The following is a 25,348-nucleotide window of genomic DNA, read 5'->3' as shown; positions in this document are numbered from 1 at the left end:
CAGAGCAAAAGAAATAAAAAAAAATACTCAAATATTGTTTGTTCTTTTGACTTTAGAAAAGCACATCTGGAATGCATATGCATTTTTTCTTATATATAGTATCATCAGAATTGCTGGGCAGTGTGACATGCAGATGCTAGTTGGGCTATAAAGATGCCAAGATATTATGAATTTGTTTACAATGTTCTTTTGAGAATAAATATGCAAATAACACTATATAAGTGCACCTATTTTTACACTGTATTACCAAACATCTAAACGTACAAATCTCCAGAAACTGTAAAACCTTGTAAAGAACTGTTGTACTCCTCTAAATGTGTTATGTTTTTGTCCTTGGCTTATGGCTGTGTCATAGCTCAAACAGGTTTTGAACTAGATCATTTACCCAGTGAACAAATGATAAAATAAATAAATCCAGAAATGGACATGTCACAAGGTATAGGGAGATTCTATATTTAATAAGGATATAAATATGGAAGCCATCCATATCTAGAGTTAGGTATTTAGTATGAACAACATCCATTTTTAAATAAAGCGTGGATGAATAACAGATATTTAGTAGAGTGGCTTTAGATGACCATAATTCTCATGACAGGAAGGGATATAGAATACAAAGAAATTATTATATGAAGTTGCCAGGGGACTAGGAACATCTATGACAACAGGCTCTGGAGGATGAATGAATCTTGAATGAGCCAGATATGCAATACAAAGGAAGAGGCAATTATTCCATGATATAGAGCGTCAAGATCACCCAGAATGGAATGCATGGAAGATCTAGGAATTCTGCCTGAAATAAGCTGCAGTGTACAGAGTGCCAAACAATTCCAGTATTTAGTAATTGACAGCATACCAAGAAATCCATCAGGGAGCTAGATGTTGAGTATCAAAAATCCATCAATAAATGCAAATTACATCAGAGCACAGAGGGCCAAGACTGCAGGGAACTAAACTGTAGTAAGGCAGCAGTAATCAATTACTGTACTCGGCATTCTGTGCCAGTGGATCCAGAAATGGAGTAGATAACTACAGGTGTTTGAGGAAGTCAAGATATTGGATGCTGATGGTTGTTCATAATTAGAAGAACAGTGATGTATATCTACAAATCCATCACTGAAAACAATGTTCTGTACCAATTAATGCATAGTGTGAACAGGATACAGCAAACAAAGTCATCTACAAGGAAGCCAAGAGAAGTGTCTCAAGAGAGTTGAAAAGACCAAAAGACGTAGCTGAGATGTAGCAATTTAAATTCAGTTAAATGCTAAATAATGCACCCAGGAACCAATAACTCAGGAAGGGGGTACATCATTGAAGGGGAGTCAATAACAGCAGGTTTACAGTACTATCGAGTGTTGAAATGTATGCCTTTGTGTGTTTATATCTGCATGCATGCACGTGTGTGTACTTCTGTTTGCAGAGGTCAAGCCTTGCAGGGTTTCTGTACATACATATAAATCTCATTAATACTTTTACTAGTAAATCATATTCCATTTTTGCTCTTTTGAATTTCTGATGGGATTAGTTGAAAATGAGTTGCATAGTGAGTTAGTTAAATCCTGTCTGATTTGCATTTAGTCAGTGCTGACAATTTTGGAAAGTACCAGTGTTATCACAGGTATTGCAGTGAAAGTGTGTGACCTGAGATCTGATTTACCCTTTTTTTTGTCACCAGGACTCTGCCATGATGAGTCAGAAATTCATATTTGGATTATGTTTTTTTTGTGCTGCCAGACATTTCATCAGCAGGATGTGATTGCTCAAGAGAAATGCAAACTATCTGGATAACCACTGTGAACAGATAACATGACAAGCCAGATGAATCCTAAAACAGCTAATGAACTAAATAGACCAGAATATTCCACACCAAAAAATATAAATTGGCTGTTGCAACATACTTGATCAGTATCAGACCACTGTTAGGAGGTTATTTTGGATGTCTTTTGCCACAAATTGTAGGTGTTACCTTGCTAACACTGCCACCGATAGTCCGGAGTCCTATTCACTCTAACAAAAATGAAGAAATCAACCTAATGATATTTATAGCAGATGACATGAAGATAGGTAAGCTATGTGTGAAAGACTGATATGGCAGGCTGGTAGAGCAGTGTAGGACAAATGACTGACTGAGCACGATGCTCTAAATCTGTTACTCCAAATAAGTTAATCACTGCATCCCTCACCCCTTTGGAAGTATATACCTCAAGGTTATTTTCAGGTGAGAGAAGGTAGGATGGGATCTTCGAACTATATCTTTGCCCCTAAATATTTTAGCAAATTTCAGTTCTACAGACAGGGTTAGTAAATCATGCTGTGGCAGATTGTGTTTAATTTACCTGTAGCAGACTTATGGAAAGCATAAAAAAACTCAACTGGTGGCTAACATAGAGGGTTGAATTTAATAAGTACCATGATGAGCACACAGATGTGTACACGCCATGGACATAAATATGGGGATCGGGGGTGGGGTTGGGAGGAAGCACTAAACAGAGTGTAATTTTTAAAATGCCATAATGGCACCAATGTTATTTGGGGATTGGAGGTGACGATGCACAAGACACGTGGGAGTAATCTTTAAAGTGCCGTAATGGCACCATTACTATGAGAATCAGGTGCTAAGAGAATGCACTAGGGATCATTCTCTAAAGTGTCATACCAGTGTCAACAGTAATATGGGAATCAGGGGTTGGGGGAACCACTAGACACCAGGACCTACTTTGTAGAGTGCTATTATGGCACCAACAGAGGTTGGGGATTGGGAGTTGGGGTACACCAGTTCATCACAGCCTGATACATAGGTGTGGTAATGGCTCTAAAGTATTTCAGGGGTGGGGGAGCCATGGAAGGGTAGTTAGGGTAGGGACAGGTACAGGGACTGTGGTGTGTGTGTCCTTGTTCATGTTTGTGCACTTGTATGTGTGAGACAGTGACTGGGGGGAATGCCAGTGCCTCTATGAGCAGCAGGTACTACTGCAACATGCTGACCAGCCAAGATCTGCACATTGCAGTAGTAACTCTGAACCAGTATATATGCAAATTAGCTGATAATGAGGTCTTACCTCAATGCGGCTAAGATGTTTCTGAATTTCAAATGAGCATCTGGTGGGAGAAGGGCCTTTCCATCACAAGCTGTATGGTTCATGCTAGGAAATTTAATGAATTCCTGCAGAAGTTCTTAGCCCTGAGTAACAGTAGTTGGCAAAACCTCATCTATAATATGTTGTGCAGTTCTGGACAACTCATCATTATAATGGTAAGGACAAGACAGGGCAGCTCAGAGAAAGGCAGCAAAAGCCATATAAAGCTCAGCTAAAATACCATTCAAACAGTAGATGTGTGGAACTGTGAGTAACCAACTTTTCTTCAAAAAGGAAAGAATTATTTCAGTTCTGCTTAAACATTTAAGTTGCAATTATAGTGAACTGTGTGGTGATACTTCATTGTACTTTTCTGTTTTTTTTCCATGTTTTAGCCAAAAATGTTATCTGTATGCATCTTTAGTTTTTTATGGGGAACATAGTATTGTATTTTTAATTTGCAGTTGTGGAAAGACTGTGTTTCTCCATTATCCTGTACTTCTAATTCCACAAGTAGAATTACTTGAAAAACTGTCCATTTGTATTTTAAACCCTACTGAGACATACATAGTTTAATTTACAGTTGTGGCGGGACTGTGTACTACTGCCAGATTTGAATCTTAGTCATTTATTACTACAACACCAATGCTAATGGTGAATTTCCGCATAGTCTAGCACCTTAAACTGTAGTAGAAGATCAATAGAGAGAAAATTGTCTTTTTTTTAGCTTAAGCTTCAGTGCTTTTATGTTCTCTTATCATTTACCTGCTTAAAGTTGCATGCTGTGTCTTTCCCTTCCCCCCATTAACACATTACACTAATGTTTCTGAAAGAACCCCAAAATACTGACTATTTGATTGGATGCCTCTCTAGTTAGCCTGCTATTTCTAGCACAAAGCTACCCCCACCGAGGGTCTTTTATACAAGATTTGGAGAGGTGTGGAATTGTGAGTAACTAGCTTTTCATCAGAAAGGAGAGAATAATTTTAATTCTGCTTAAATAATTAAGTTGCACTTACAGTGACTTGTGTATTGATACTTCTTTGTACTTTTTTGCTTTCTTACATGTTTTAGACAAAAATAGTTCTCTGCATAAAAGGGTTTTCATCCAGAAAAAAAGAGGTCATTGTTCCCCTCTACTCATCATTCATTAGACCCATTATAGAGTACAACACCCCTTTTGGAATGTACCTCACAAGACATCTGCAGTAGCTGGAAAGGCCACAGAAGTACCTCACAAAGAGGATTACTGGCCTCAAACAAATGCCCTACACTGACCACCTCAAAAAACTCCAGCTTTACTCCATAGCATATCGTCTACTCTGAGGTGATCTCTGCCCCAACATATAAAGCTATGTCAAACCCAGAGCTGTTGTACATGCTACACCTAAAGAAATCCCAATCCCTCTGAGCTACATGCTCTAGGGACCTAAATCTTGTCATCACAATAAACAGGACACGCTGGAGGGATAGATTCTTGTCCCAGAGACTTCCTACACTCTGGAACAAGCTACCCATCTATCTCAAGCAAAGTTCTTCATTAGCACTCTTCAAGAAAAATCTTGATGAGTGGATGGTAAATAGGGAATACACCCCGGGGATCACTTCTGTGTCTCTGCTGGACAGTAGCACAGGAAAATAACTTTCTTGGGTGGTGTAAGCTATGGAACCTTACTGGCTAGGCTTACGTAGGCCCTTGGGCCGATAGCCTAGTACCTACCTATGAACCTATATGACTCCACCATCTCTTTTTTAAAAGCATACAATATGTCAACATTTTGCTGGTAATTCACAGTTGTAGCAGGACTGTGTTGTACTGCCAGGTATAAGCGTTAGTCATTTATTACTGCATTTTTTCCATAAACAGTGTTACTGGTAAATTACTGCATGGTCTTGTGACATAAACTGTAGTAGTAACAAAATCCAAACAAGTGTCCTGGAAAGATGGAAAAACAGCAGTTCACAGCTTCGATGCCAGTATATTTTAATAATAAAAACACCAACACATAAACATCTCACAAATGACATATTTTCATCCCTAGTGTACAGACTTCATCAGATGTGGACAAAAAAACCTTAACCCAACTTTTATACCCCTCTCATTATTCAATTAAAACAGTAAAATTTGTAACATAATCATTTAAAACAAAACACTTTAAAATGCTATTAAAAAGCCATGTAAACACTTTTATAAAAAAAAATTACTGACAAAATGCATCCTAAATGTACATCTGCAAAAACACATATTTCCCTAGTTAAAACAATGTTTAAATAGTTGTAAAAATGTTTTTGCATGACACCTAAAATACATGGTTAAAAAGTATATTAATATGTATATATATTTTAACAAGTTGGTGAAATGCTAGCGAAGTGCACCCTTTTGTGACATATGCATGCCATTACATCCATTTTCTAACCTTAGCAATGAAATTTTCAGAGCACTTTAATGCTTACCTGATAACAGTATTCTCATTTATCCAAATGCCTCATAATATTATTATTTCCTAAGTGAGGAAGTTGCCAGTTAATAAAATGTTTTTGTTCTTCCCTATATTACAATTTGGCAGCTCTCGTTTTTAACAGTGGGGCAATGGAAGTATTATCATTCCAACCAGGTGGAACAGTGGCCTGCAATGTTATTTGCCACCATAACTCCCTGTATTTGATTTTTTTCTCCCAGAGCCCCCCTCTTATTTTCTTTTTTACTTCTAAAACAAAAAATGAGTAGTGTGCCTTTTTACATTCCCTCAAGTGTTGATATAAAGCATTTGCCTCTTTCTTGGTTTGTATATCATAATAGTGTTGGTAAATCCTTGGATAAACTGTAGTAGATGTTCAATCATCACAAGGCATTCTGTCGCTATGTCCGAAATCTAAAAGGAAATACCCAGCTATGCACTGACTGATTGTGGATGGCACCACCCGTACTCACCTGAAGGTAATAACCAACCAGCTAGCTGACAGATTTCGAGCAAACTTCACCCCTCGGTCCCCTCCAATCATTCTCCAAAGTATACCTGCCACCATTCCTAAGCCTATTATTTCATGAGAGCAGGTCATCTCAGCACTGTCTAGGCCAAAAACATGGTATCAGTGGGACCAGACAACAGCCCAGGTTGCCTTTTAAACAACTTAAAATATAACCTAACAGACCCACTTAGATCCCTGTTTATCCACTGCCTGCGAACTGGCTATCTTCCGATGGAATGGAAGACAGCAACAGTAATCCCTCTGCACAAAGGAGGACCATCAACCAACCCTGGGAATTATAGGCCCATAAGCTTGACTTGCCTCATCTGCAAGGCCATGGAAAAAACATTATAGACTTTATTAACAAAGATATAGTTAATCTCCAAACTCTGGACCCAAGCCAGTTCACATTTGTTAAAGGCAGATTATGCCTGTTAAACATCATTGACTTCTTTGAGAAAGTCACCAAGGCCCTGGACAAGGGAAACACAGTGTATACCACCTATCTTGACCTAGCCAAGGCATATGATGAAATCCCCCACTCAGGTATTATAGAGAAACTCTCCCAGCTGGGAATTAACCCCTACATTACCAGATGGATAGCCAGTTGGCTCACTGACAGAACACATACTGTCAAAGTGGGTGTCTTCACCTCTAGCAAAAGACCAGTCACCTGTGGCGTACCACAGGGTTCTGTGCTGGGCCCCTTACTGCTTGGAATTTATTTCTCAGAAGTCCAGGCAAACTCAGACGGCCTTTGGCTGACCACGTTTGCCAAAGATTGGAAATTGGGAGCAACAAGCAATGAGTCCCCCCAATGATGTTAATATACCGTAGACAGAGTTAACACAGATGATTGGTGCTAAAGCCACAGATTAAAGCAAATGCAAAAAATACATTATTCCATTTGAGAAAGCTGACATCCCTTCTAATTGCAATATAGACAGCACCCCCCCCTCAAGTGTAGACTTGCTTGTACGTGATCTGGATACTCAGGTTGATAGCAACCTGAATTTTGACCACCATGTTTCCACAGTACTAAGGACATTTTTTTATGTGGCATATCTTATAAGTAAGGGCATCACATCTAGATCTAAGACAGTTATAATTCCATTATACTCGGTCTTCATCAGACCAATAATTGAGTACAATGTTCCCTTTCGCATGTACCTGACCAGACAACTGCACCAATTGGAGAGGCCACAGAGATTTCTCACCAATAAATTATAGGGTACACAAAACAATTCTTCCTCAGAAAGCCTAAAAGCCCTGTCACTGTATTCTGTCTTCTACAGGTTGCTATGGGGTGATCTGTGACTGGCTTACAGGGCAGTCTCTGACCCGGCCCTGATGAGAATACTATACTTTCATAAATCAAACTGCACAAGGTTCACTCACTCCAGGGATCTTAACTTAGCCTCTGACATGACCAGGTTATGCTGGTGAGATAGATACATCTCACAGAGACTGACACTTCTTTGGAACAAGCTTCCAGTTTATGTGAAACAGAGCACCCCCATGACTCTCTTCAAATGCAACCTGGATCAATGGATGGGTGTCCTCAAATTCACTCTTGGGGTGGTGCCCATGTCTGTTCTGGACAGAGAAAGTTGGTATCAACTACCATAGACCCTTACATCCATGAACTTTGCTCACCTAGCCACCAAATGGGGCAACTCTTGATAAATATGGCTAAGCTTGTAAGGGCTCTAGGGCCATTAGCCTAGTAACCTTCTAGGAGCATATGAACCTATGAGTAGTGACAGAATTGTCTCCTCTCCAGTTTGGGCTTCAGTGCTTTTATATTCTGCTTATCATTTACCTGCTTAAAGTTGCATTCAGTGTCCACCCCATATCCCACTAACAAATTAATCTACAGTTTCTGAAAGAGCTCCAATATTGGCTTTATTTGATTGGATGCATCTCTAGCTAGCCTGCTTGTTCCTTGAAAATGTTTCCCATCCTTCCCAGCCTTTTGCTGTGGTGGTTTTATATGCGTATGCCTCTGAGCTCTACCCCTTATGGCAATCTGATTTCCAAAGTCAATTCCTCTTCTCTTTCACTGCCATTGTTTGTTGCATAAGCTGTTTATGTCTCTTCTCACCTATTGTTTTCCATTGATACATGATACTGAGTGCCCGCCCAGCAAATCAGTATTGCTCTTGAGTTAACCTCCTTTACTACATATCAACTCCTGCTCATTTTCTTAGAGATCAGCAAAGCTTGAGGTCCTAGTATGCATTCTAGAAATCTTTTACTTGTATCCAGTGCTTTCCAGGGAAGTTTAAGTACCTTTGATTGCTAATTCATCCTTTAAGTTATTTTGAGTGATCACTACTGTTTCTTGCTTTTATGTGTGCATTTCACTATAGTTTTGTAAAAAAAAAAAAGTTGGTCTTCCTCTCACTTTTACTGCTGTCAGACTGTCTTGATATTCCCTTTAGCAAGAGATTTCCAGCTAGCTGTTTAATTGGTTTCTGATAGCATTGCACTTGTGGGTCTGTTCTACTGGGTTTTTACACTAGAAGGAATTGGTTTATTCATCTTGTGGAAGGAGGTGTTAGCCTGGTCTACCCAACTTGAGAAATACACAAAAGGGTGCATAGTGTAGTTATTTTATTGGACAAATGGCGCATTTGCTGGGTTTCTGTTTTTATTCTGTGCAGCTATAAAGTTTGTGTGTTTGCATAGGTGAACAGTGCCCTGTACAGTGGCAAACACCTAGAAAGCAAATTTTCCCTGTAGTATGGTCCATAAGACTGTACCCTATAAAGCAACAATATAAAGCAAATACCTTGCATGCTAATAAGCTTACAGCAGCTGGTTGGGCATTGAGTAGCAATGCCTACAGATTTAGTAGAATTCAGTATTGTATAAACATTAAAGTTAGTTGAATTTAGTACTCTTTAGCATAATCTGCCCCAGTAAAGAATCCTTATAAGTCTGCACCAGCAAAGCACCCTTAATAGCCTTCCAGTACCTGACAGCTTGGGAAGATATGATCAACAGACCACGATGCTTTGCCAGAGATGGCCTGCATTTGTCTCACCTGGGCTTCTGGCTTCTGGCAAAGGCTATTGCCTCCCCTATAGTGCCTTTTTTAGGAAAAGTGATGAGGTTAAAACTACCAACATAAAAATTTCAACAAAACACAAGTTAAAGGTTATGCTGCTAAACGCTAGGAGTCTAAACATGAAACTGCACTCATTGCAAGCATTCCTAACCCTGGAAAATGCTGGCATCTGTGCAGTCACAGAAACCTGGTTCAAAGCTATGGAGAGCACCCCAGCCTTACCTGGTTACTCATCCTATCATACATTCAGAGACCAAACTGTGGGCAGTAAAGTCAAAGGAGGTGGAGTTTCAATATACATTAAAGACATACATACTTCCAGGCTGGTCAAACAGTATGATGCACAGGAGACACTCCAGGTACAGTTAACCATTGATAAGACCCCTATTCAAATAATCAGCCCAGGATTCAGTCTTGGGCCCTCTGTTATTTGGGTTATATTTTTCTGAGGTGCAAGCCAAAACCAGTGGGCTATGGCTGACCAAGTTTGCAGATGACTGCAAGCTGGGTGCTGTCATCAATTCCTCTAGTGATGTGGACATCCTCCAAGAGGGCCTCACACAGACAAATGATTGGTGCCAGAAACATGGCCTCAAGCTGAAAAACAAAAATTGCATCATCATCTCCTTTGGGGAGAGTGACATCCCCACAAATTATCATATTAAGAACAACATCCTAAACACTCAATCAGTCGTGAGGGATTTGGGCACCCAGATTGATAGCAACCTGACTTTTGACCACCATGTTGCTTCCATTGTACAGAAAGCCTTCTACATGGCCCACCTCATAAGTAAGGGTATCTCATCCAGGGACAAGGAGGTCATAACATCCCTATAGTCTTCCCTTATAAGGCCCATTATTGAGTACAACACCCCCTGTGGCATGTACCTCGCAAAGCACATGCAGCAGCTGGAGAGACTACAGAGGTTCCTCACCAGGAGAATCCAGGACCTCAAACATCTACTCTACACAGATAGGCTAAAAGCCCTATCCCTTTACTCAGTTTCATACAGACTCCTCAGAGGTGACCTCTGTCTGGCATACAAGGTGATCACAGGCCCCACCTTGATGGGACTACTGCATATCCGCAAGTCAAGCTCCACTCAAGTAACCCACACGCATGGCCTCCACCTAGTCTGTGACATCAACAAGACTTGTTGGCAGAAAGATTTGTGTCCCAGAGACTCCCCATCTATGGAACAGACTCCATCTCCATATCAAGCAGAGTACCAACAACCTGGATAACTGGATGGGAAACAGAAAATATACCCCTGAGATTCCACCTGTGTCTCTGCTGGACAGGGGCATTGGGTGCTGATTTGTCTAAACATGGACTAATCTCTTGGCTAGGGTTATAAGGGCCTCAGGGCCAATAGCCTAGTAACCTCCTATGAGCATGTGATCCTAACCCCAATACACTACCTCCTTGTAGCATGCCAATCAAAGGACTTAGTATGGATATCCAATTTCCAAACTTCTCTGTAGATAGCTTGGTGGATATATGGATCTTGAGACAATGTAGCAATTGTCTCATGTTTACCAACAACTACTTAATCCTTAAAGAAGCAAAGGCAGTATGCTAGAGCTGTACTTACACAATGACACTTGAGTTTAAACTATCAGATACAAGTACACATCAGGTTGTCAAAACCATGCACACAACAGCCACCTCACATAGCACACAACACACACATAGACTAATGTATACTGAGGCACATAAAAGCAATTTTTCTAAAAAAAAAAACAAAACAAAGATTGCCTATACCACCCATTGTCAAAGTTATAACTCAGCATGCACAAAGACACTCAAAAAAAAAAAGCACAGCATAACACCACACATACTGTTACCCTCAGTGGAGCCCCAAACACTAAGCCCCTAAGTCAAGCAAACACACTACCCATGACTCTCATCCTAGGGGACTCCATTGTAAGATATACTGATGCCCTTTAACCAGGCTGAACAAAGAGAAGATAACTGTTAGTTGCTTTTCTGGAGCTAGGATCTGCCAAGTTATGCAAACACTGAAGTCATTATACCACAGATACAGTATAATTCCATCATAGTCCATTTAGGTGTAAATAGCCTGAGATATACTTCCCTATACTATAAGAGAGACATTACAGAGTTTTCATACTATGTGTCTCAAGCTGGCATGAGCCTAGCATTGAGCAACATACTACCATCACTGAGGATGATGCCACAATATGAGCAAAAATGATTGATTTCAACAACTGTCTATTTTTTTGGTGTCATTCTAAGGGGATCCAATATTTGTTAGCTTGGGAGGACATAGCTGACAGACCATATTGCTTTGCCAAGGATGGTCTATACTGTTCCCCTCTAGACTTTTGGATACTGGCAAAAACTTTATCCAACTCCATAGTGACTTTTTTAGGCAATCCCAAAGTGACAAACCTACCAGCATAGCAAGATCAGGTCAACTGGACCTCAAGGTGTTATTGCTCTATGCCAGGAACCTTAATAAAAAAACTACACTCCCTTCAAACCCTACTCACTCGTGATAATATAGACGTGTGCAATTACTGAGATGGTTTCAAATGACAGAGAGTACCCTGGCAGTGCAAGGTTTCAGTGCCTTTTATACGTTTGGACCAGTAACTTCACAGACAAGAGCTAAAGGAGCAGGTGTCTAATATACATCAATGACAAGTGGACTTCTAGGGTAGTCAGACAGGATGATGTGTTGGAGTTCCATCATGTGCAGATCATCATAGACAAAATCCTGTACCATATCCTAACCAGCTATAGGTCACCCTCCATGCCCCAAGAAGCTCACAGTGCATACTTGGACCTACTAGAGACCATCCAATCAAACACCTTACTCATGGGATACTTTAATTACTCATTTATGTACTGTGAATCCTACATGGCATCAATTCTACAGGCACAGAGATTCCTGGACTTTGTAAACACAAACACCCTTGACCAAATAATGAATACACCCACTAGATGCTCCAACATACTGAACCTTGTGCTCACAAACGGGAGAATACTGCACCCCCCAATGTATTGTCCTTCCTGGTAAGGTCTTACCACAAAACTGCATCCTTTGAGATCAAGATCAACTTTGTAATGCAATTAAAACCAGTAATTTTAGCAACTATTCAAGGCAAATTACCTTTTTGTTAAGTGATGGCTTGTCAAAATTCAATGCCTCTCCAAACTCCAGGGACACAGCAGTCTATGCTGACTTACTCTCAAAAACTCTGTACAACCAGGTCAATGGCTGCACAGAGCCTGCTGTACCTACTAGAAGTAAGCCCAGAACTAGGCCCAGAAACAAACCCCCCTGTTGACATCCCAAACTAAACAGAATACAAAACAAAAGGAAAAAAATTATGGCAAAAATTAGGAAGGGTAATTCCCATAAAGATAAAAACTGTCTCATCAAACTAAATAGGCAACTGAAAGGGATAATTTGGTCAAGCAAAGTCAAATTTGATGTTAAGATAGCATCCCAAGTGAAAGATGACCACAAAGCCTTCTTCAGCTGTGACATAAACTTCAAGAACAGCATACAGCAATGTGCTGAACTGGTGGTTAATGGTGCCACATTCACTAATCCTGGTCCCAGTCAGGGACCATGGCCAGCCTTATGCACAAGCAAACTAATTGGTCATCTAGGGTACCGTTCAACTTGGATTACTTGTCTGATAATAATTTATTTTATAAAGTAATGAGACACGTTTCTTTACTTTAAAGCATAAATAAATTACATGTAAAGCTGTTGTTCAAATCAGTCCCAGCTATACTGCCCTGACCAATCAATTTGCAGGCTTGCTCTTCCATCACAACTGTGGTCTGCCTGATATATTGTCTAGATCATGGGATGATAAGGAGCAGAAGGGCCATAAATTTGAAATGGCAAAATGGATATTATGCCAGTTCTCAGAAGATCAACACTTTGGCAGTAGAGTTAGGTATATTTTAATGCTGTCAGGAAGCCACATTTGTGCAGTGTATGGCTTTGCAGGACTGGGCTGCTACCAGCTATGTGTTTCTGTATCACTTGCCTTTTGATTATTTTTATTTTATTATATTACAATCTGACAACTGATTTGGGCAGCAAATTAGCTATAACTACTGGGTACAGGGCTGTCTTTGGATGGATACCACTGACCACATTATTGCTTGCTCATTACTCTAGATTTATAGGACTATTGCAGTTTGTATGAAGCAAGTTGAAATACTTTGGTTATTGTTTGTGTGAAACAAAGTTTAAATATCTTACTGTGGCCACTATGTGTATTATAGTTACACCTCTGAGTTAGGGAAATTCAGCAAAGTGGCTACATACAACTCTTGCACAGAGGTGGGGGACTATCAGAGGATGACAATAACTAACTCTTTTTTCATTTATTCAGATTGAACAGTAATTAATTTGGCTTTGCAAGACTAATGCACATTTGTGTGAAACAAGTTGGAATAATTTACTGAGACAACTATGCATTTGTGTGAAACAAATTTGAACTACATTCTGTGGATTTTTATTTATTTACCACATCACTACTTCTAAGGTGAATGTAGTCAAAAGTGAGGGTATAATTGCTGGCTATCAGGACTGCCTGTGGGTGAAAATGATTGACTTTTCTGTCCAGATAAAGTTAAAATATTCCTTAATCTGGCTTTAAATGACTAGTTTGTATTTGTGTATAGTATGATGGAATACTCTACAATGGCCATATTTTTATCACAATGACATCTGAGGTACAGACAGTCAATAAAATGACTGTAGCTGAGGGGTACAGAATCATTTGTGGATAAAAGTAACTTACTAGTGCTGTTGTTTGATTACTGTTAAATAGTCACTGGTCTGGTATGATATGACAATGTGTTGTATTTGCTGAACTCAGTGGAAACTGTTATTGTTATGGTTTTTGTTTTTATATGTGTATGGGAGGTATTGCAGTGGATTTTAACGTAGCAAGTTGGTCATAGTTTCTTTCACTTTCTGTTACAGTCAGCCATTAGCATTGTAAGCAAGAAAAAATACTTTTTTGTGTTCTATGTGTATGAAAGCAACTGATCTATAACAAGGTGACACAGAGTGTAGCATTGCTTGACAGTATCTGGCTATCTGGTTGAGTTCTTGGCTGTAGCACCTTTTGTGTGCACTCTGTATGTCTTCCATATCTTTTTGTGAGTTTTAGATACAGAAATGGCAGAGTATGAGTGGATTATTAGACTTAATGCTGATTTAAATTCAGGACTGAATATGACAATAAGTATTAAATTTGTGTTGAAAAAAGATATATATGTTTCAATATGTAAATTGTGTGTTGTTTTAATTTTGTGAAATATTTTATATAAGTAATATTTAATATATTTTAGTATGTTTTTTAAGTGGTTTAAAATGGTTTTATAGGATCACAGGAGATTACTAGGCTATTGACCTGGAGGTCATTTCAAGCTTAGCCATTTCACCCCAATATAATACCACAGATACTCTAGTCAATACCCAGGACTGTATTTAGTAATGACTGCCTATATCCAGGAGGGTTGTGGGTGCTATCCCTGGTAAGAATTTATAGCATCCCACTGACTCATCCATGTACCTTTTGAAGAGTGTCATAGAGGTGCTCTGCTTCACATGAATTGGCAGCCATTCCAAAGATGCAACAGTCACTGGGAGTCAAATCTGTCCCTCCACCATCTCCTATTTAAGTCACAGGTCATATTTAGGTCCCTGGAAAATGTAGCGCTAGTCCCATTTGATTAACAGATGTCCAGCAAATTCATTAGGTTTGGGTTGGAAATTTCTCTGTAAGCCAGACATAAGTCTTCCCTAAGAAATCTATATGATACTGAGTATAGTGACATGGTCTTTAGTCAGTCTGTGTAAGGCACATGCTATAGTCCCTTGATTTTCTTTGTTAGAAACCTCTGAGGTCTCTCCAGTTGCTGCAGGTAATTTGTATGGTACCTGCCAAAAGGGATGTTATGCTCAATTATGGACCTGATTAATGATGAGTACAGAGGGGGTTATAACCTCCTTTGCTCTAGAGGGGATGCCTAGAGGTGATGCCTTTGCTAAGCAAGTGTGCAACACAGAAAGCCTTCCTTACTACAGTAGACACATGGTGGTCAAAGTTAAAGTCGCAGTCTACTTGTGATCCCAGATCCCTTATCACTTCTTAGGAACATAGGGCATTGCTCTTAATTTGATAGTGAGAAAGGACATTGTTTTTACCAAAGAAAATGATGATGCATTTCTTTGCATTTAGTTTGAGACTGTAACTAAGACACCAATCATTGGTCTGCGTAAAAACCTCCTGAAGTGTACTGACATCATTTGGGGATTTGATAATTGCACCCAGTTTGCAGTCATCTGCAAATCTGGTCAGCCACAGCCCTTTAGTTTTGGCCTTAACTTCTGAGAAGTATATACCAAACAGTAGGAGGCCCAGCACTGACCCTTATGGTAACCTGCTGGTGACAGGTCTGCTGGCTGATGTGGAGTCACCCACTTTGATAGTATGTGACTGGTTTGTGAGCCAGTTGGCAACCCATCTTACAACAAAGGGGCTTCCTTTCAATTTGCTAAGTTTATCGGTAATGCCCGAGTGTGGGATTGTATTGAAAGCCTTGGTAAAGTTGAGGTATGCTGTGTGCACAGATTTGCCCTTATCAGTGTCCCTGGACAAGGTATGCTGTGTGCACAGATTTGCCCTCATTAGTGGCCCTGGTCATATTTTCAATGAAATCCTCCAGGTTTAGTAGGTAGGATCTGCCCTTGAAGCTGAGTTGGGACAGATCCAGGGATTGGAGGTCACCTATGCCTTTATTTATGAGGTCCATGATGATATATGTTCCAGGACCTTACAGATGAGGCTGGTCAGACTTATGGGTCTATAATTCCCTGGGTCTGTTGCTAAGCCAACTTTGTGGAGGGGAATAATTGTTGCTATTCTCCATTCCACAGGAACACAGACTGTGGTTAGGCTGTGATTGAATAGGGTACTTAATGGTGATGCTAGTTCCTGTTTTTAGTTTGTTTAGAAGACAGCCTGGGATGCCATTTGGTCCTATAGAGGCTGTGTTTTTTGCTTTAGACAAGGCTTTAATGACCTGCGGTTTGGATATGTAGGGGAAGTTGGGATAAAGTTTGTGATAAGTTTGGAGGGGATAAGGGAGTGAAATTTTCACCAAATCTGTCTACCAGCAAGCATACCTTTCAACCTGGAAACATCAAAAATCTGGAGAAGGCCCATGAAAAATAGGTAAAAATCTGTATGCTGATTAACATAAAATTTGCATATATGATTACGTAACCCTGCCCACTCCAATGGAATTGTGGGATACCAACTTTCAAACACAAACTGAAGAACAGACAACCAAAATATGGCACCAGAGACCCCTGCAACCATTCCAATGTCCCATTACCTGGCTATTTCGCCCCATTTACCATAAACACTAATGTGTGCATACTGCTTTACTTCTACAATGATTATTTGGATTTTATTTTTACATTTTATAGCACAATGCACAAACACTAATAGACATCTGCTGAACAAAGCAATACTGTCTCACAATGAAAATAGACTTGGCATTAAAACTTCTCTGCCCTTGAAACTCACATTCATTGAAACAGCATTGAAACCCACACCACATCCAAAGAAAATGCATCTGGCCAGTGGTGGATAAAGATTACCTTTGGGTTGTTTTCAAATCATAGGCCCCTTCCACACAAAACAAGAAACATACATGAGTTCTTCTCATACACTTTCTTGACTTTATTAAATTATATTCCTTGTTTAAAACAACACACTTGTTAGACTTAGAGCACATTTTAAATTTATTGTTTGAACATTTTTCCAGTAGGCAATGAAACAAAATGCATGAACCAATAATGACAAAACTGCCCAATTCAGAACATTTCCATCATAAAAGTCTACTTTCATACACACACACACACACACACACACACACACACACACACACACACACACACACACACACACACACACACCCACACACACACACTCACACACACATTCTAAATTTATTTGAACATTTTTCCAGTAGGCAATGAGACAAAATGCATCAACCAATAATGACAAAACTGCCCTATTCAGAACATTCCCATCATAAAAGTCAACTTCCACATACACACACACTCACACTATATATATATATATATATATATATATATATATATACATATATCTATATATATATATATATATATATATATATATATATACACACACACACATATATATATATATATATATATATATATATATATATATATATGTATGTATATATATATATATATATATATATATATATATATATATATATATATATATATATATCAATAGAATGACATGACAGTAGTGTAAGCCATAGGCATCTTGCACAGCTTCTCGCACTTATTTTCAATTTCAGTTTGTTTTTTTTGAGGGGGGGGGACAAAAGGCCAGAAACCAGGGACTTATTTTAAACATTGCTTGTATAATTTTGGAAAGTTGCTAGAATAAATTGTTGTTACCACCATGCATTTCACTGCCAAGTCTTGAACCCATGACCCCGTGCACTACAGTCAGAGCAACATACCACTATGCCAGATAAACAGTTTCCTGAAAGGAAGACTGAAACTTAAATGGCTATCATTTAGTGAATTCAGTTCTCACTTCTTACCATAGCTCTCAACCTATTAGCACAGAAAACCTGGACAAAGTCAATAATGGGGAAATACAGAATTCAGTTCTCACTTCATCATAGCTCTCAATGTCTTAGCACAAAAAACCTGGACAAAGCCAATAATGGGGGAATATAGCCCCAAAATAGGGACAAATTTCAAATACTGATCTTATAAACTTAGAAAATTGCTAGGGACTTTAGGCCAACAATCTGCTTGGTTAGAGGCCTCTGGGATCTTTCCAGTTGTTTAAAAAGGTATACCTTGAAAGGAGCATTGTACTAAATAAATTGTTTAATTGGTTTAATTAGGGCTGCATACAGAGGGATAGTAGCTTCTTTTGACATGGATGATATGACTTTAGAGATTATTTGTATTAAAAAGAATGATTTTCTGTCTAATCTTGCTACATGGTGGTAGAAGGAAAGGGAATTATTGACCTAAGTTCTCAGATCCCTGATTAAATTATCATTTTGAAGTAAGGCGTTGGCTATACTATACATTGAGGGAGAGGATTTTTTACCAAATGTGAAAATACTGTACTTTTTTCCATTTAATTTTTGCCCTTCAACTCATCTCTGTGTGTTTTATACTCAAATTATTGCATGAAGCTATAATATGGATTAATTCCACTCTGGCTTCCAACACAGCTACCTTATTCAGTGTGGTTGTTTGTTTGTTCATAATAAATACATGCTACTGATAGCAACACACCACAGCTAAACAGATTATACTAACAGCCATAGTGGTCCTCACTCTTCATAAGAAGGTAGCCCTCTGACTCCACAGTAAACATAGTAGGGACTTGTGCTTAGATTGCCTGCCAGAAATTAATGTATTCAGTTTCAGTAGTACTAATAACCTAGTTTTACAACAGTACCACCTACTCATTAAGGGATGGCTTTACTCATCTTTCACCATAGATGATTCAGCTTCATGCTGAAGTCAGATTTAATAACAAGTACATGCAATGTATTCAATCTTTCAATTACAGTATGTCTTTCTATATTGTTTATTATGTGGGGAATATGATTACTGTATTAAATTGATATGCATTGCATTAGTTTATACTATTTATTTGTCTGCCATGTGCCTTGGCCATTGCTGAAAATAAATTGTGTAAGAATGTGTCTCTTTTTCTGATTTAATGTTTCCCTCACTGTTCAGTGTGTTTGGTGTACTTATTTATTTACACTTTGTTGACTGGGTTAGTCCCACTAGATCAATGGCCTCTTTTCAGGGGACACCCTAGGTGGTATTCATACTGACTAGGGGAAATTGGGCCAGTTCATCAGGGAACTTCCTCTACTCTTTTTGATAAGTTCTGTGGGATCTTTTACATCCACCTGAGTCGTCACCAACTCAGGCAGATGGGGCACACTTAGCAACACCAACTACAGAACTTGTATGGACTATTGCAAGACAGAATAAACAAAGTATTTTTTGAATTTTCAGTGCTGCCCTACATTGCTGCTAGAAACTGTGAATGATACTGTTTTATAGGCAGAGCCCAAAATATCCTCTAAATGCAGACCTCCTTTAATTTTATATTCAGTTAGTAGTATTTTTTATAAAGCCAAAGTCAGCAAACAAAACAATTCATCATTCTGCTTGAAACCCTTCTTGATATGACCTTAACATGCCTTCTGTTGTTAAGTCTTTTCCATGGTCATTCATTTTGCACCCAGTAATTGGTATGTATATACTCGGTAAGCTAATGAGATATGACTTACAGTAGACAGACAGTTGTCGTCTGCAGCATGCAGCTTGCCATTTGGCAATGAATAATAAGAATGAAAAGAGGAACATGAGGAAAAATAAGGAGATTAAAATAAGAGAAGGGCAAGATCAGTCACCCTTCTCTGAAATATATACCTGACCATGCCCCAAGGACCAGGAGCTACTGTCCAGCTATAGTTGTCGCTGTTCCACTGTTGTTGTTATCAGCTTAGTCAGATTGTCTAGCTTCTTATCCAGAGACTCAATTTTCATCTCCAGGTCTTTGTAGGAGCTATTTAGATGGGAGCTGAGGTCGCACATTATCATCTGCATCTAAAAAACAGAAAAAAATCTATGATAAAGACTCATTGGAGCGATTTTTGTTGGAGCTATAATACCTAATGTCTACAATGCTCAAATCTTGTGTTGAACAACACTGACACAACTACAATCTTCAGCTGTTCCTTCAGTACTAGAGTAGAGAAGGTTGTTGAGTATACATGGCTGTGTGAGACTAAAATTTCTGTGACATTCAGAGACCACAAATATGTGAACAGGTTTCATATAGAATAAGTACAATAGATGAAAAAAAAGACAGAGGAGAAACACTGAGGAATTGGATAGCTGTACACTTGAATGGTAAGACTCAGTGGGTTGTGATGAGGTGAACAATGTCAGGAATAAGAACAAAGAGTATCACAGGGGTCTCTCCTGGCTCCAGTACTCATCAATATGTTATCTAAAACATATCTGAGGAAATACAGAACAGGATTAAGCTCCTTGCTGATTACAGAAAGATGGGTGAAGCAGTGGAGGATGGAGGATGGGAGAAATGTCTAGGGAAGGATGTGGAAAAGCTGAACAAGTGAGCAGAAAAATGGCAGTTGAGATTCAGATCAAACAATTGCAAAGTGCTCCAGTTAGGTCACAATATTCCCTGATGTAGAGTATCAGGTAGTGGGAGTGGAGTTTGAGGGCAAAACAACAGGAAGAGGACATGGGGATGTTGATTACACTAGGAATGATCCTATAGCAGCAGATTGAGAGAACACTGTCACCAGCAAACAGAATGTTAGAATGTTGTGACCTGTTCTCAGAGAAAAAGATTCCATAAACATAGAGACAATGCTTCCACTCTGAAGTGTCTTGGCCAGATACCACTTTAAGCACTGTGTGTAGTTCTTGATGCCATATCAGGAAAATGACATCAGGCCACTGGAAGGAATTCAGAGAAAATTCACCAAAAGGATTTGTGGAAAAGATGGAATGGAGTATAACCAGATGCTATAGAAGCTAAAGCCCTTCTCACTTGAGACCACAAGAAATGGGGCATGATGTTGATGCCCAAGATCATGTTAGAAAGATGTGAAAGGGTCATTTCTGCTCCCTGAATCTCTGAAACTGTTTTTACAGAGATGGCTATAGACTTGTGGAATAGACAACTGGACTGAGTGGTGGAAAGGAAATCCATAGAGGTATTTGTAACTACATGGGACAGGTGGAAAAAAAGGATTAAGAGGGCAGGTAGTATTAAGAGGTTCCTTATTACCATCCATCTTCAGTAAATTTACCGAGCAATTCAAGGCAGTACATTTATTCAGAACAGAATGGCAGCAAGCAGAGATCACAGAAAGTGCAAAGCTATGTGAAATTTTACTAATATGGCAGAACTACTGACTTAAGTACATGAAAGAAAGTTCTGACTAGTCTCATGATAATATTCTATAAAATTCCTTCCAATTACAATTTATATCCTTAACTGACAGTAGAAATATGCAATCATAATTTAGAACCTGTCAGTGCTGTTACACCTCTGCATATTCTCATACACTATACTGCATTTCCATGATTTCATCCATGCCATAACTTTCCTTTACAAAACAATGCTGCATTCATTACAGAACTTGTAACAAAACATAGACAAAATAACTTATTTTCTTAGGCAAATAGTGTTCCATAACATTCCTTTGCATTAGAACAAAACATAACTACAAGCTTTATTCAAACTGGCAACATATAGTTTATATAGCCATGCTCACAGAATATAAGTGTTTTCTGCTCTAAAATATAGAAATCAGTTTTGATTGTTATAATGTCTGAAATAATTCTCCTAGGGAAAATCCACTTTGACACTTATATTTTTTGATATTTCAATAAATACTTAACAGGTAGCGCTAGAAGGATGGTAGACTGTTAAGGTACTTGAAAGCCAACTAGGCTTATTGTAATGACATCCTTATAATACTTATTTTAACTAATATGAAGTTAGTTTGAAATAATTTATTGGCTATCTGGAAAATGTGCACATCCTTAAATGAAAAGATATAGCTATATAGCAATTTAAAGGACTTGTGCTGCTTCCAATAAGGTCCACTTTGTGTATTTATGTTTAAAGAATGACCCACATATTTTACATAACACTCAGATGTGTTACAGTTTATCCCATATAGCTATAAATTAAGGAGTAGTAAAGATACAAAGTTAAGGTACAGACTTAGCTTTTATGTATTGTATGAATGAAGACAAAAAACAAGTATAAACCTATATATATCAAGGTATTGAAGATTAGGTGTCATTTAGCAACACTAATATGTAAATTAAAATGAGAGTCCTCTGAAAAGTGTTTTTCACAGATAACCTTAGCAGTAAGGGAAGAACAGTTAAACAATGACAATGTTTTGGGTAAACAATGGAACCATGCTAAAATGCCTTATAGTTCCCTGCTGGAATTTTTGTCCATGAAGTTAAGTCAACATCTGTCTAGACTTACTTTGGAGGCCTAGTAATTTAAATAAGAAAGCAAACAGTGTTATAGGAGTGAAAGAGGTAGATATGAAATCCAGTTAAATGTCTTTGATAATCAGGAAGATGTGACACAAATATCAAACCGTACACAAAACCACAGTCTGTGCATTGTAAAAAAATATATGAAATATGCATAAATAGAAGCTGGCTTATTCCTTTGGAAAATAAATAGGACTTACAGATCTTATCCATTTCCTGGAAAATATTAAGAAACTCCAAAGCCATGTTCTCAAACAGCAAATTCCCATTAAAACATACATCCAATACGTAGGTTACCTGAGATTTCACATTATAGGGTAACTTATCTGTCTCTTAATGACTGAGACTGTCACAGCAGCCTTAGATACAGTGTCACTAGCATAATATAAATATTTCATGGTGTGAGGACCTATTTTATCTCCTGTTTTTGTAAACATTTCTGACTTATCATTTGCTTTTGAATCTGAAATTTTATTTAAAGTGCTCTAAAACCCAAAATAGTGTTCTAAAAATTAATCACATGGACACGCAAATTAATTGTTAATGTTGTTCTTTGTTGCCAAATATACACCATATGTATGTACTGCAGCTTTTTCCATGTACCTCTGTGGAAAATGAATGGGTTGTAGCTCCAACCCAGTTGGACGCCCCAGTCACCAAAACATGACTAGATAATTAATAAATTAAATCAGTAATCCTAACAGCAAGCAAACTAGGTGTACATACTTTTTCATGAAATGTGTCCAACAATCTTCCTTCACTATCATCATCCCAGAAGGTAAAAAAGCCTTAGCACATATTGATGCTGATGCTATAACTAAGTTTTCTTAATCTCCTGTGACATTATAATGCAAATTTGAACTATTGTCATCTCTATTGTAGATAAGATCTCCATCTTTATTTCGATTCTTTGTATCTAGGGGTAAGCTATATTTAAGATGAATTTTCCTCACAGACTCTGGAAGATTAAGCATACTTAGATATAATTTCTTTGGAAGAGATATTTCAGTATTAGGGCAGAATAAACGCTTGGAAATGAATAATTGTTTCAATAAAATGTATATTTTTTGGAGAACATGCAGGTAACGATGAATGGGAATCCTCATGTTCAAACTGCATAAGCTGAAGACTTTATTGCTTTACAGAGTAGTAACATTTCTAATCATTTTAGAAAAAGGAAGGGCTCCTCTTTCCCTTATTTTTTGAAACTTGAACCTTGATTGGTATGGTTGAAGGTGCACATTTTGTTTTTCAAATTAAATTGCAATGTGAATTGCCTTAGAGCTGTAGTAGTCAGTTCTCCCACAGTTGAATAAACTGGATTACTTTTCCGTGTTACCTCTGATATGATCTTAGGTAAGTCTGAAGTCAGTAGTAACATAGGCACCAGTGAAGGTGCTTCCTATTGCATATGTCAGAGGCATAGATGCTGATAGACGTACAAAAGGCAGTCTTAGGACAGACTTCATATATCTGGTTTTAGAGGCACCACAGAATGTGTGCCCTTAGAGAAACCTCTCAGAGTTGTACAATGTTAGAGTTCAACAGAAATAGTTATTTTCCCTCCTGACAGACTCAACTATTCTGTGAGTCACCTCTTCCATTTTTGTTTTTGTAGAATTCAGCTTTTTAATGAAATACTTCTTTGATTTTTTTTCAAGAGATTTAAAGTATGTTTCTGTAAGGTAAAATGTAAAGACGTATGCTTTCTTAACTTTGTGGCCTGTTAAAACGTTGCATAACTTTGTACTTGTACACTTGTGCTTTATGTTCAGAGCTTAAACAAAATAAACAGTGGGAATAGCAATCTTTGGGCACTATTCACTTAATTTATTTAGATATTCTGTTATCTGTCCTGGGTGCTAATAACAATGACACAAAACAATTGAAGTGATAAAAAAGATTAAAACTGTGGAAAACAATAACCTCTTTAGCATGACCACTGCACACATAATTGAGGGACAAACAGTGCCCAGAAACAGTGGTGTGAAGCACTAAAGAGAGCAGGGGACAGAGGGGAATATACTACAGAGTTTGTATGTAAGAAGGGACAAGAACTACACTGATTCATTGCATGGAAGAAAGCTGGTACTTCAGGAATAGCAGGTAGAAAAACGTGACACAGAAAGTGGGGAAACCCAGATGTTAGGATTTACTATTAGTTGCCCCCCTCAAAGTAAAATCTTCTTAATGGGTTATTTATTTCATAGTCAGAAAAATAATATTTGTCCTTTGTCCATGTGGAACTTATAGCAGTTCCTAGAAATTTTAGGTATGCCATTTCAGTAAGAAGTCTGATATTTAATTCTGCCCTTTACATTACTTACAATGGAACCTAGGAAATATTTTGCAAGTATGGGTAAAAAGGTAGCACAGTAATTGTGTTATTAAATAATACTGCTTTAACTCTGGCAATGAGAAAAGATTTGATTAATGAGTGCTACTGAGACATTTTATATTTGAGATGTATTACTTGTACTCCATATAAAATTGATCAAGTTGTTGTTGTGTCTTTCGACTTATCCCGGTTAGGGGCCACAGCAGAACTCCGGGTCTGCTAATGTTTGGTAGTGGATTTTTATGTGCCAAGTTACCAGCCCTGATGCACAGCATTCAATGAAGGCACGCCTATTCATGCATGCCTCCACACAGAAGACGTTCTAGTTGAGAATCGAATGGGACAACGTCTTGCTTTGAGGTGAAAATGCTACCGCAGCACCACTACTGCGGGACGTGGTAGTGGTGCTGCAGTAGCATTGTCGCCTCACAGTAAGACACTGTCCATTTCGATTCTCAGCTACAGCATCTTCTGCATGGAGACATATGTGAATGGGCGTAGCATTGTTGAAGGTTGTGCGTCAGGGCTGGTAACTCAGCAAGTAAAAATCAGCTACCAATCATTAGCGGACCGGAGTTCCGCTGTGGCGACCCCTAAAATTAATCAAGTACTTGAGAAAAAAATTCTAAAATGTTGAGAGGTTGTGTTAAACTAGGAATTCTTGGGAAACCCTTTTGACCTTTAGTCAGTAGGCTAGCTAGTTGTGCCACATTACATGTAT

At 38.4% G+C, this 25,348-nt stretch overlaps 1 protein-coding gene across 2 annotated transcripts in view; it reads right to left on the bottom strand.

The window, feature by feature from the left end:
* The window catches only part of KCNN4 (potassium calcium-activated channel subfamily N member 4), a 785,842-nt gene that overhangs the window by 8,174 nt on the left and 752,320 nt on the right, over window positions 1-25,348 (bottom strand). For both annotated transcript variants that reach the window (XM_044080550.1, XM_044080551.1), the window contains exon 9: window positions 19,662-19,838. In XM_044080550.1, the coding sequence (XP_043936485.1) occupies window positions 19,698-19,838 (141 nt within the window). In that variant the 3' untranslated portion in view covers window positions 19,662-19,697. The remainder of the gene's footprint in view (window positions 1-19,661; window positions 19,839-25,348) is intronic.

The sequence above is a fragment of the Protopterus annectens genome, chromosome 8.part0 (assembly GCF_019279795.1).
Source record: "Protopterus annectens isolate FY-2018-M chromosome 8.part0, PAN1.0, whole genome shotgun sequence".
Lineage (NCBI taxonomy): Eukaryota > Metazoa > Chordata > Ceratodontiformes > Protopteridae > Protopterus > Protopterus annectens.
The sequence above is the reverse complement of the archived record's forward strand: the minus strand, read 5'-3'. Positions and strand labels throughout refer to the sequence as shown.